The sequence below is a fragment of the Erinaceus europaeus genome, chromosome 3 (genome assembly GCF_950295315.1).
Source record: "Erinaceus europaeus chromosome 3, mEriEur2.1, whole genome shotgun sequence".
NCBI lineage: Eukaryota > Metazoa > Chordata > Mammalia > Eulipotyphla > Erinaceidae > Erinaceus > Erinaceus europaeus.
Genome location: NC_080164.1, coordinates 88,234,678 through 88,248,853, shown reverse-complemented (window position 1 = coordinate 88,248,853; position 14,176 = coordinate 88,234,678). Strand labels below are relative to the sequence as shown.

Below are 14,176 nucleotides of genomic sequence, written 5' to 3'. Positions count from 1 at the left end.
TATCCTTTTAAAAAATGTGTTGGGAGCCAGGCGGTGGCGCAGCGGGTTAAGCGCACATAACGGAAAGCACATGGACTGGCATCAGGATCCCAGTTCAAGCTCCCGACTCCCCACCTGCAAGGGGTTGCTTCACAAGCAGTGAAGGAGGTCTGCAGGTGTCTATCTTTCTCTCCCCCTCTTTGTCTTCCCCTCCTCTCTCGATTTCTCTCTGTCCTAACAACGACAGCAATAATAACAATGATGATAAACAACAAGGGTAGCAAACGGGAAAAAAATTTTTTTTTAAAATGTGTTAACAGTCAACACGCTAGGGGTTAGGATGGTACCTGGTTGAAGATGAACAGGGGGAACTGAAAACCATTGGTCTTAAATGAGCTGTATGTCTCATTGGTAGAATCAGAACCCAAGAACTGAGACTTATGGGGGCTCTTGGCTTTTCCTTCTCTGAGAAAAAATGTAGATAGCCCCTTTGCACTCTCTTGATATGATACAGCATCAGAGGGTGTTTTCTCTCCTCAGGGTGAATCCCCTTCTTCCTAACAATAGCAGAATGAGTGAGTGATTGAGTGAGCCCTCCATGCCAGTGACCAGGGCCTTCGGTGTCACTATAACTGCCTCACACAGCAGATTCTTCCATGTAGAATTGGGGAGGGGGGAACAATAACAAAATAAAACCTACAAGGCCTTTTCCTCCCCACTGTTTGTTCAGACCCTCTGAAGCACTTCAGACAGAACTGTCATTTGTAAAGAGTTGTCTGTTGAGTTCAATTCTGATACCTGTCTAGGCTATTTGTCATAGGGCAGCCAGAAGCCTTATAGCCTTCCAGTGGCTTTCAGGTTCAGTGTCTGTGTAGCTGCCTCTGGGTGTGTATAACACAGTTAGTGGGTGTTTTCTGCTATGATTCTTGTAGCTTGTTGCATCCCACATGGGACTGGGGAGCAGGAACTAACTTCTTAAATTGTGACTGCCTTTCTTCCTTTGAATTGCAGACTAAGTGATGGCAATGAGTACCTCTTCCAAGCCAAAGATGATGTAAGTCTCTTAAGATTTATTCTTCTCAAATAATTAGACGATTGCAAATATATGTGCTATGATAAGCATTGTTTTTGTTTGTTTGTTTATTACTGGGTCTCTGTGGTCACTCGCCCTGGGAGGTGTTCAGTTCTCCCATGTACCTAGCAGGTAGAGGTCTTGTTGCCTCCTTCCCCTGGCCGGAAAGTTGACCCAGAATCCCTGGAAGTCTGTAGAGGAAAACTGGCCCACTCCTTCCAGGGAGGAGGCACAGTGAGGTAGTCCAGGGCAGGAGCCTTCTGATACTCCTTTCATCACCCACTTGGTGGCTGTGCTGTGCCTTGAGGTGAAAAGAGGCCAGCTGATGAAACAACCACATAGGGTGTGCTTGAAATGTGAGAAAACTTCTGTTAAGTTTGCACACTAGCATACTGAATACAGTGTCATTAAAAAGAAAAGGGCAGGGAGTCGGGCGGTAGCACAGCAATTAAGCGCAGGTGGCACAAAGCACAATGACCGGCGAGAGGATCCCGGTTCAAGCCCCCGGCTCCCCACCTGTAGGGGAGTCGTTTCACAAGCGGTGAAGCATGTCTGCAGGTGTCTATCTTTCTCTCCCCCTCTATCTCCCCCTCCTCTTTCCATTTCTCTCTGTCCTATCCTACAAGGAAGACATCAATAACAACAATAATAATAACTGCAATAATAAAACAATAAGGGCAAAAACAAAGGGAAAATGAATAAATAAATATTTAAAAAAAAAGAGAAAAGGGCAGCCTGAGAAGACTGTACTCTAAAGCATGAGGGTCCCAGCTTTGATCCCTGGCAATGAACACAAATGACAAGAGTGATACTCTGGATCTCATTGATAAAATAAGCAGAAGGAAGGTAGGAAGGAGGTGCCTGTTGAGTGGGACCTGACACCCCACGAACAGGGGCCAGTGTTCCAGCTCTCCCAAGCTGGTAGGAACACATAGACTGGTGCCATAGAGTTCTTGTGAGAGGTAAGCCTGAGTTAGCTGGGTGCCAGCACTAGCCAGACTCACTACTCCTGAACCCTTCTGGACAGACACTCCATAGTTAGCCAGGTAGAGGGACAGCATCTCATGCCCATCCCTCTCACCCAAGTCTCACCTGTGCTCCTCTTCGTCCTCTGTTCAGGAGGAAATGAACACATGGATCCAGGCCATCTCCTCCGCCATCTCCTCTGACAAACATGAGGTGTCTGCCAGCACCCAGAGCACGCCAGCGTCCAGCCGGGCTCAGACCCTGCCCACCAGCGTCGTCACCATCACCAGCGAGTCCAGTCCCGGCAAGAGAGAGAAGGACAAAGAGAAAGACAAAGAGAAGCGCTTCAGCCTCTTTGGCAAAAAGAAGTGAACTCCTTGCCTTCGCCTTCTGCCCTTCTTATACCTTTTCAGTGAAATTCCAGCATGCAAGCTCTGAACCAACACATGACTCTCTGTGCCTAATGTCCCTCAATGTGGTTGATTTTTTTTTTTCTTTTTTGGTTTTAACTTATAGAGCATTTTTGGGGGTGGGGTAGGGGAAATACACCGAAACATTTTATCTCCAGGTAATAAAAGTTTGAGGTACAGAGGGAAGACCAGTTTTTTTTTAAATAAAATTATCTAGATCAGATCTCAATATTTAAACTGTTCCTCAATTTTGTGAGGCTGTGTTGGAAATCACCCGCCTCTCATGCTGTTGGTATATAAGGCAGCGGTGCTCAAATCATTCCCTGTGCTCACCAGAGACAAGATATACCAAGCTCCTGGCACCATGCTCTTCTCTTTCCTTCCAGTGGGCACCTTGAATCCCGACAACTACAGGTGCCCACAATGGCTCTAACCATGATTAGACAGACCTTGTATTATGTATGACCTTGCTGCAGCCCAAGTGCAGCTCCATGTTAACTCTGCAGACCAAACCATTGGTATCAGGCATCACTTACTAACACACACACACACACACACACACACACACACACACACACACACACACACACACACACACACACACGACATTGCAGCTTTCCTGCATCAATCTCGATGGTGGTTAAGATGGTTGGTATACAAAGAAGGAATAGAAAAATCGATACCGTTTTAAATCTAATTTCAAAAAAAAATTTTTTTTTGCTGAAATACATTATATTGTATGTTTGAGATAATTCTAGTACAAAGTATAATAAAGCTAGATGTATAATAAACCCTTTAAATCACTGGTAAGTGTACAAGTGGAACCGAAGCATTTACTGGACAAAGTAATGTTACTCTAATGGTTACTTGCTCGTGCGTTGCCACACTGTGTTATAATTTGCTTCATTCCCTTGCTCTTTGACACATAGTGTGCATTTTTTCTCTGTCACTGTAACGATTGTAATGACAACTTTTCATCTTTACTGCACAATCAGAATGGCATTGATAGGAATGAACTGGAGGCTGGGCCTGAGCAAGGAGGCGGTGGACCGCCCAGGCCTGGTGCTCAGTCTAACCTGTACCTCTCGACTTTTGCCCTGTCTCTTAAATATATGCTATGTCATTAAATGCTTTTAAATCCAGCACAGTGGTGGGTCATCATTGTCTTGTCATCTTTCTGCACCAGGGTAGGAGAGAGGAACGGCTGGCTGGAAGCATGAGACTGTCCACCCCATTCCTGGGTCATCATGTTCACATTCAAGGACAGCCCATCAGCTTGGAAGATCCAAAAGCTGAGTCACACATATTTTATTTACAAGAAAGCTCTCTGAGCTTGATCTGAGTCTGAGCTCAGTATCAGAGGCCAGCAAACTTTCTGTAAAGGGCTAGAAGGGAGTAAATCTGACAAGGTGATTCTTGCCTCTGTTATTGTATAACAAAAATACCCATCTCCCTCTTACCTCTCCCCTGCCTCTCACCTTGTTCTAGGAGGAAAACATAAATAAGGGGCCAGGAGGTGGCTCACACAGTAGAACACTGATGTTACCACATGTAAAAAGACCTGGCTTCAAGCCCTGGGCCTCCACATGGAAAATGCCTGTAGGGAGGAAGCTCTGTGAGCAGTGCAGTAGGGCCTGTCCTATCTCATCTTGACACAAGTCAATATTTGGGCAAATAGTTGTTTGAGTAAGACTTGACTTACCACCACAGATTTGCAGTTACAATTTTCACAGGCCATATAATACTCTTCCTTTATTTTTAACACTTACAAAGTGTCAAAAAAAAAAAAAAAAAAACCTCCTGTACACAAATCATGCAGAAACTGGAAAGTTTGACCCCTGGATCATTTGGCTTCTTTCTCAACTTAAAAAAAAAAAAAATCGGTTGTCGGGCAGTAGCTCAGTGGGTTAAGCGCACATGGCGCAAAGTGCAAGGACTGGCATAAGGATCCAGTAACTACAACAATTTAAAAAGGGCAACAAAATGGAAATAAATATTTTTTAAAAATCTTGTTGGGGCAGGAGTAGACAGTATAATGGTTATGCAAAGAGGCCCTCATGCCTGAGGCTTCAAAATCCCAGGCAATCACCATAAGTACCACCATAAGCCAGAGCTGAGCAGTGCTCTGGTAAAAAAAAAATAATAAATTATTCAAATTAAATCCTGTCCAAGATACATTCACCAACAGAAATTTCAGGCCTTGGGAGTCGGGTGATAGCATAGCGGGTTAAGCACACATGGCACAAAGTGCAAGAAGAAATGTCAGGCCTTACAGGTTTTTGGGCTACTAAGGTAAATTGATTATAACATTTAGAGAATAAACAGCTCACTTGGATAGTGTACTGCTTTGTCATGTTCATATACATACACTCATTTTTATTACTAGAACTGTTTCTGATTTTTAGCAGCACAAGGCAAGTGATTATCTTGGTCTCAACATGAAAGATGAGAAGAGTGAAATAAGACTCGGAGGTAAAGTGGACATTGCTGATTAAAGTTCACTTGAGCCACCTGGGATCATCTCTGACATTGGGATTCTGCTTCAACAAATTGGTACCTTGGTGTTTTCTTGGAAGTACTTAGAGTGATAATGCTATTTGTGGGGCTAGGGACACAGCATCATGGTCCTGCAAAAAATTTTCATGTCTGAGGCGCTGAGGTTCCAGGTTCAATCCCCAGCATCACCATAAGTCAGAGCTACAGAGGAGGAAGTGCCAGCAGCCATGACCTTGACTGATGTGGGCCTTAGTGGTGGTTGGTAGTATGGAGGTCAGAAATGGCAGGAAGTACCTAGGGGAACACAGATACTGCTGCACCCTGCCAGAACACACCTGTGTGCCTGGAGGAAGGAAATTATTGCACAGGAAATGGGAGTGGTAACGAGTGGGTGTGGCTTAGAAAGGAGATGATGACTGGGTTTGGATGTTTATAAGCTAGACCCATGAGTATGACTTGCTCTCTCTCTTAGTCCACATGTACTCAGTTTCCTGAATAAAGTTAAAAAAAAATTCCTGAGGATCCTGGTTTGAGCCCCTGGCTCCCCACCTGCAGGGGAGTCACTTCACAAGTGGTGAAGCAGACCTGAAGGTGTCTTATCTTTCTCTTAACCTCTCTGTCTTCCCCTCCTCTCTCGATTTCTCTCTGTTCTATCCAACAACAACAATGACATCAATAACAACAATAATAACTACAATAATGAAACAACAAGAGCAACAAAAGGGAATAAATAAATATTTTTTTTTAATCCTGAAAATCATGCTTTCTCCTCACCTCTTTGTTGAGATTATGTGTGACGAACCTTTAATCACACAGGGAATAAATTCAGCCCAAATTCCTCCGAAAGAGTAGAATTATTTTGGTACAATTCTAATTCTTCCAAGATGGCACCTCATGTTGACCCCTATCTCTGCAGGAGAGACTAGAAGGCCAGTCTCCTCAGGAATAAATATGCAAACTGATTAAGGCTCACAAGAGGGGTTTCCTGAATGAACTTGGTCTTGGTCTCCCATTCAAAGCCCATGTAAGCTATTTGGAGTTTGTTTTCTCTTATAGTCAGGTCAGTGGGAACTGAGACCTCCAACTCAAAGACAGAGAAGGACCTCCCCTCCCAGCTGCTTCCAGCAGGCGGGTGACTACTCCCAGTTCTCTGTTCCCAGCACACAGACTTCCTGGAAGGCAGCCATAAGCCTTGTGTGGGCTGGCCCAAGCTTGCCCTTGGCCTTCACTTATCCCCTTGGATATTTACCACACTTCTGGGACTTATTGTGTCTGGGAGTAGGAATGAAGGAGGTGAAACATCTTCATGGTGTTTCCTGAAAGGGGTTCTTTAAAGGGAAAGGGAGTTTTCTCTTACATAAGCCCACAGGCACTTTCTCCACAGGGTGGGACACCCTGCATTCCAGAGTCTGGGCCAAGTCCTCTAGTCCAAGTAAATGACATCCTTTGGCTCTTAGCACCCCAACTGGGTGCCACAGGGGAACAACACCCTCTGTCTTTTCGGTCACTGATATGTGAGTGGCTTGACATCCTGTCAATGGTGGAGACTTTTATTTCTTTATTTGCCACCGGGGTTATTGTAGAGGAGGGTGCTGCTGACCTTTGGAGAAGGAGAGGAGGCTGAAGATCCGGCATTCCACAGGAGGGGGAAGGATTTGGAGTTTTTGCAGCAGTTTATAAAGATGTCTTTATGGTACCCTGCCCATCGTGACACTGGGCAGTTCCATCATAGCTCTGTCAGCTGCCTCGGGGGAGACAGGCTGGCTACAGAAACAGAGCCTGATGATTCCAAGCCTGGTGTCTCAGATCCTGGGGCACTGGGGTCCCGTGGGTGACCCCTGTCTTCCCCAGCGATAAGGAGCACACAGGACTGACAGCCAGTGTTTGCTGAGCCATTCTTGCTTCAGGTGCTGCCTTTAGCACTGCACCTTTGGTGCTTCCTCTAACCTCAAAATGACCCTGTGAGACAAAGGCTTGTTACTGGTGTGCTGCTGTGCCTGATACCAGTAACCTGGTTACCTACAGAAACAGAAAGGAGTGAGAGAGCCCAGTGTGGAGACCACAGTTTCTCTGAGTGTTGTGAAGTTTTGCTGAGGTCTGGCTGGTTAACAGTAGACCTGCTCATCTCACCTTAATACCATTCAGTAGAATTATCTTCAGCTCTTTCTCCTCTTTCTCTCTCTCTCTGTCTCTCTATTGCCTCCCTTATTTATTTATTTATTTATTTATTATTTACCAGAGGACTGCTCAGCTCTAGCTTATGGTGGTACAGCAACTGAACCTAGGACTAGAGCCTCAGGCACCAGTTTCTTTGCATAACCATTCTTCTTTTTTTTTTTTTTTTTAAGAAAGGAGACATTAACAAAACCATAGAATAAGAGGGGTACAGTTCTGCACAGCTCCCATAACCCAATCTCCATATCCCACCCCCTTCCCTGATAGCCTTCCCATTCTCTTATCTCTCTAGGAGTATGGATCCAGGGTCGTTGTGGGTTGCAGAGGGTGGAAGGTCTGGATTCTGTAATTGCTTCCCCGCTGAACATGGGCATTGACTGTCTGCCTCTCTCTTTCCCTAGTAGGGTGGGGCTCTGGTGAAGTGGAGCTCCAGTACACATTGATGGGGTTGTCTGTCCAGGGAAGTCTAGTTATAGCATCTTGCTGGCATCTGGAACCTGGTGACTGAAAAGAGAGTTAACATACAAAGCCAAACAAATTTTTGAACAATCATGGACCTAAAGACTGGAATAGTGCAGATGAGGTGTTGGGGGGTATTCCCTGCATGCTCTTGTGTACTTTTGCTTTCAGGTATATATTTTTCCCAAAGGGTGGGGTTAGATAGAAGCATAACCATTACTCTATCTACCCCCACCATTTTAATGTTCCAATTTACAATTATTTTTTAAATTTTATTTTATTCATAATTTAATACTGATTTACAAAATTATGAGATAACAGGTGTATTGCCACACCATTCCTACCACCAGAGTTCTGCGTCTCCATTCCCTCCATTGGAAACCACAGTAGTTCTCCCAAGGTGATATATATGGGCTGATTCTATAACTATATTTACATGCATATAGTTTTCCCCATTTTTTTTCAACAGTCCTACCTTCACTTCCTTTCAAAGTCACCTCTACTACTTCCAGGTGTCTTTCTTTTTTTCTCTCTCTCTTTCAGATAAAAGAAACAGTGCCTGGCTTCCTCTGGCATTTTCCAGATTCACTTCCCTTTCATTGATGGCATAAAAATAAGATTCCTGGTGACAAACACTTCAGGTCCTAGTGGAAAGAGGGTTACAGAGCCCTCTGGTTTACTTCCCCTAACATATCTCCCCCTATGGGAGTACAGGTTAAATTTTTTTTTTAATATTTATTTGTTTATATGTTCCCTTTTGTTGCCCTTGTTGTTTTATTGTTGTAGTTATTGTTGTTGTTACTGATGTCGTCGTTGTTGGACAGGACAGAAAGAAATGGAGAGAGGAGGGGAAGACAGAGAGGGGGAGAGAAAGACAGACACCTGCAGACCTGCTTCACCACCTGTGAAGTGACTCCCCTGCAGGTGTTGGCAGGTGGATCCATACCCCAAGCCTGTTTCTATCTTTCCCTAGTGGAGTAGACCTCTGGAGAGGTGAGGTTCCAGGATACATTGGTGAGGTCCTCTGCACATATCTAATCCTCATTCTGTCTTCTCTTTCTGCTCCTGTTCCTTCTCCTCCTCCTGATAGAGTATGAAAGGCAGAGACAGGAAGAGGTAGAGATAGAGGAGAGACACCACCACTCTGCTACACTGCCCCCTGAAGCTTCTTCACCCCTTGTAGCTGAGGACTAGACACTTAAAACCAGGTCCTTGGCGGAGGGTAGATAGCATAATGATTGTGCAAACAGACTCTCATGCCTGAGGCTCCCAACATCCCAGGTTCAATCCCCTGCACCATCATAAGCTGAACAGTGTTCTGATAAAAACAAAACAAAAAAACAAAACAAAACAAAAACCCAGATCCTAGCACATTGAAGTGTGCTCAGTTTATCCAATGAGTTGTTGCCTGGCCCCCTCATTTGCTTTTTTTGTTGAAAATGTTCAAATGTTGTATATTCCAATACAGCTGCTTTTTTTTGTCTTGAGCAACAGATCAATACTATAAAAGCACACCAACATCTCCTGTTAAAGATTTCTCTTATTTCACAGTGACAGAAAGATTTACATGAGAGAGATAATTACAAGAGAGACAGAGAAAGAGAATCACTTCGGTACATGTGGCTTTAGGACTTAAAGCAGGAGCTCCAGACATGTAAGTCCTTAACAATATAGCTAAACAATTTCCCTGTCATGTGTCTTTCTTTTTTCCTCTCTTTCTCTCTTCCAGTGCACTGCTGTCTCTAGCTTATTGTGGTGCTGAGAATTGAACTATCTCTCAGTCTCTCTTTAATTTTTTTTTGTTGTTTGTTTTGTTTTATTTTACTAAAGCACTACTCAGCTCTGGCTTCTGGTGGTGTGGGGAACTGAACCTGGGACTGTGGACCTCAGGCATGGAAAGTCTCTTTGCATAATCATTATGCTACCTACCCCCCCACCCTCCATCAATTTTCATTCAGATAGCGAGTCGGTGAAAAAGAGAGGGGATACACTCCAATATCGAGCTTCCCTGCTCACATGGGTGGCCTCACAACCTAAGGCAGCTGCTGGCTTTCCCATCAAGGACTCAAGGGGTCACAAGATGCAGAAGGAAACAACCAGGAGAAATTCAGGTATGAACTTCCAACTTTATTCTGAGAAGAACAAGCTTATATAGCAAGTAGGACAAAGAACATTTTTCACATATGTCAGTAATCACAGGTTTCCAAAGGTCAGGTACCCCTATGGTGGGGGGGCTAGAAATGAGGGAATTGATGAGATACCAAAAGGTCAGAGCAATTAGTTTCCATAATGCAAGACATGTTAATTATCTAAAGGTATTAAGAAAAACATAATGGTTAAACCAGCAGAGTGAGATGAAGCAGAGAAGGGCAGAGCTTGATGTAAATCATAGATATCAAAGCACAAGGAAATAAGGTATGGGGTCTCATTGCTAGGGTACTGGAAAGGCTGTGATGGAGTATACTTATGTGTGTGATCAAAGGGTGGTGAATTTACAATGAACATAGTGAACTCTAAATGAACTTTCGAGCAGGCAGCCATTTGGTCTGCAGCAGGGGAATAAGTTAACTGTGGGAGGTTGCAGTTCTTTGTGAAGCTTGGGAGTCTGACAAAGGGAAAACTGAGTCAGAAAAGCATTTCCCTCCAAGCTCTATCCCTGAAAGAGAGAGACTGACAAGTGGGGTATATTTCCAGACCTCCATCTCAAGGATGGGGGGAGTTCCTCTAAGCTCTACCATGCTTTCACATAATCCCGCACTTCCCCTAGTGTCATAATAGCTGCGGTGCTGGGGCTTGCACTTTGTGCTATACGCATGTCAAGGTATATGCTCAACCTGGTATGCTATTTGTTCCCTAGATTTACTTCTACCATCTTATTGGTGTCACCAAAATCAATGGGACCGAATGCTGTTGATCCCAGCAGCTTTTTTTTCCCATTTTCTTTGATAAAGGTTGAGAGGCACAGAGAGATAGGGAGACGGAGAGAAGAAGAGACATCAGCAGCACTGTTCTACGACTCATGAAGTTTCACCCCCTTAAAGTGGAGACTAGAGGGCTTGAATCTCACTCTTTGAGCATGATAATATGCATGCTCTACCATGTGCACCACCACCCAGCCTAGTATCTGAAGTTTTTAACCAGAGCACTGCTCAGTTATGACTTATGGTAGTGTAGAGGATTGAACCTAGGTACAAGGTTGCCACCTCTTATTTCTCTCTAAACCCAGGAGGCAAAAAGAAAAAAGAAAAAAAGATGCCAAAAGCCACAAAAGGAACCTGTAACATATATGTACAGGAGAACTTTTAAACTGAAGGAAAGAAAACACAGATATCTGAGAGGCTGTTTTTTTTCTCCACCTCTATTCCACTCCCAAGCCTTGACAGGGACTCAAGTATGGGGAGACTGCATTTCTGAGGTAAGTAGGCCTGTGCCCAATATTAAGTGAACTTGCAAAGCAACATTCCAAACCTCAGATTCCCAGACCAGCTAATGACAGAACTTGCAAAACAACATTCCAGACCTTAGATTCTACTGTGAAACTGCTTAGACTGCCTCAACCAGAAAAGGGAGTCACAGGTGTACTAGACTCACCAAGACACATACTTACAGGGGCCTAATACCCTTTGTGTGAATGTGCTCAAAGTGGCTGATAGAGTGAGGACTATCTAGCAGCTTTTGGTCCCTCAAGACTATTTGGGGAGTGAACAGTAAGCTAGGTTTAAGTGAAGTCCAGTGAGCTACTTGTGGCTACTAGAAGCCAGGAGATGAAACTTCCCAGATAATACAATCTTCTGCCCAGATTACCCTAGTCTTGGTACTGCACTTAGACTGAGACCTCAGACCTGCTGATAACACCCAGTGGCAGTGGGCTACAAACTTGAGCAGGACCCTTCCTCAGGGTTAGTCTGTCTTCAGGCCAGTCTTACTACAGTCTGAAAACGGCAAGTGGGAGTCGGGCAGTAGCACAGTGGGTTAAGCACAGGTGGCATAAAGCACAAGGACCGGCATGAGGATCCTGGTTCAAGGCCCCAGCTCCCCACCTGCAGGGGAGTTGCTTCACAGGCAGTGAAGCAGGTCTGCAGGTGTCGCTATCTTTCTCTCCCCCTCTCTGTCTTCTCCTCCTCTCTCCATTTCTGTCCTATCCAACAACATTGATGACATCAACAACAATAACTACAACAATAAAACAAGGGCAACAAAAGGGAATAAATAAATTAAAAAGAAAAGAATACAAGGCAAGTGTGTATGGTATCTCGGTGATTGATTGTGTACTGCAGACAGTCCTAAGGCAACCAGACAGGATGTTGATGTGCTTCCTAAAACAACCAGTGAGCCACCACTTGCCCAAAAATCAAATCATATTTATTTATTTTAGCAGAGTACTGCTCAGCTCTGATTTATGTTGTTGCAGGGAATTGAACCTGAGAGCTCTGAGCCTAAGGAACAAGAGCCTTTTTTGCATAACAATTATGCTATCTCTCCCACTAGTCAAATTTTTTTTAAGATTTCTTTTTTAATTTTTAATTAATGAGAGAGATAGGAGAAGAGAGAGGAAAAGAATAAAGACATAACTCTGGCACATGTACAACCAAAGATCAAACTCAGAACCTCATGCTTAAAAGTTTAACATCCTCCCAAATCATCCCGTCACTTTTATTTATTTATTTATTACTTTAGAAAACTGACTTTGGGGAGTTGGGTGGTAGTGCAGCGGGTTAAGCGCACATGGTGCAAAAAACTGACTTTGAGCCAGGAGGTGGCTCACTAGTGAAAGCACACATAATTCCATGTTAAGGACCCAGTTTAAGCACCTAGTTCTCACATACAGGAGGGAGCTTCACAATTGGTGGAACAGTACTTCAGCACTCTCTCTCTCTTTCTCTCTTTCTGTCTCCTTCTTTATCTCTCTGTTTCCATCAGAAAAATCAATAGAAAAAAGGCCAGCAAGAACAGTAGAGTCATTGTGGAGGCCCCAGGCCCCAGTGATAAGCCTGGTGGCCAAAGAGAGCAAGAAAGAGAGAGTAAAGGAAGGAAGGAAGGAAGGCAAGAGATAAGGAAGAAACAAATGAGTGACTTATTTCATTCATTGCTGGTGCTCACATGGAGTGGCTCCAATGGGGGGGGTAAGCCTCCGACCCTCCCTCACCAGCTCTAGTGGCTTCATGAATTAGAGGCATTGGGAGATATTCTGGTACGAACATCTGTTTATTTGAAGATGGGTACAGGATTTTATACTGAGTTAAACCAAGAACATTTTTCATATATGTCAGAAATTACAGGTTTCTTAAAGGTCAGCTTTCCCCCATGGTAGGGGTTGGTATGACAAGAATTGATGAGATACATAAAGGTCAAGACAATTAGTTTCCATGATGCAGGCAAGTTAATTATCCAAAGTTATTTGAGAAAAGCATAGGGGTTAAACCAGTAAGGTGAGGTAGAGAAAAAGAAAAACAAAACCTGATGTAGATCACAGAAAGATAGTCTTGCCACTGATGTCTGAGATGTATTAAAACAACAACCTGGATAAATAAGCATGAGGTTACCATAGCAACCAAAGAAGGGACCCAGAAGAGTTATTGGCTCCCCCCCACCCTCAGTGTTATGATTCACTATCTCAAATTTCTTTCTATTGACACTCTGTTATTATTTTGTCTTTACTGTGCCAGGCAGACTATTTTTCAAATAAGAGAGAGAGAGAGCAGGGGGAAAGACAGCACAGCCCTCCAGTGTGGTAAGGGCTGGGCTTAAACATGGGTAGAATGCAGGCCAAGCAGGCACCCTCCTAGGTAAGCTGACCCTCACTCTCCACCCCCTTGCTCATTTTACAGAGTAAACAAAGCTTAATAGGAGGTTCTAAAACACTAGTTGTGGATAGAGATTATTTATGTATATAACAACACTAGTTGTTTGGATAGAGATTATTTATGTATATATTTGTCTAGTAATGTAGTAAGGAAGTAAATTCCTGTGTTCTCTCTTTTCATTTAAACAGAGCAAGTTGGATTTGGGACACATGAGGGAGCACTCGGTTTGTTTGTTGTTGTTGCTGTTGGTATTCTTCGTGTTGGTTTGGCCCGTTGCTGTTTATTTGCTTTAGTTTGGTGTTTTGCCTCCAGGATTATCACTGGGGCTCGGTGTCAGCACTATGAATTCACTGTGTCTGGTGGACATTTTTTCCATTTTATTGGATAGGACAGAGAGAAATTGAGAGAGATGGGGGAGAGAGAGAGAGAGGACGAGAAAAAGATAGAATATACCTGCAGATTTGCTACATCACTTGTGGTGACTTCCCTGCAGGTGGGGAGCTGGGGGCTCAAACTGGGATCCTTAAGCCAGTCCTTGCACTTAGCGCCACCTGCTCTTAACCCGCTGCGCTACCGCCTGATTCCTCTATATCACTTGTGAAGTGTCCCCCCTATAAGTGGAGAGCAAGGGCTTGAACCTGAATCCTTTCATGGGTTCTTGTGTTTAACTATGTGCACTTAACCAGGTGTGCCACTGCCTGGCCCCAGGAGCCCTGTTTTTTTAAAGACATAATCCTATAGGCTGGGGGTATGGATCAACCAGCCAATATCCGTGTCCAATGGAGAAGCAATTATAGAAGTCAAAACTCCTTCTT

At 44.0% G+C, this 14,176-nt stretch overlaps 1 protein-coding gene across 1 annotated transcript in view; it reads left to right on the top strand.

The window, feature by feature from the left end:
- The window catches only part of SPTBN1 (spectrin beta, non-erythrocytic 1), a 173,852-nt gene extending 170,283 nt beyond the window's left edge, over positions 1-3,569 (top strand). The window contains exons 34-35 of the mRNA XM_060187644.1: positions 991-1,033; positions 2,171-3,569. Of these exons, the coding sequence (XP_060043627.1) occupies positions 991-1,033; positions 2,171-2,389 (262 nt within the window). The 3' untranslated portion in view covers positions 2,390-3,569. The remainder of the gene's footprint in view (positions 1-990; positions 1,034-2,170) is intronic.
- The last annotated feature ends 10,607 nt before the right edge of the window (positions 3,570-14,176 follow it).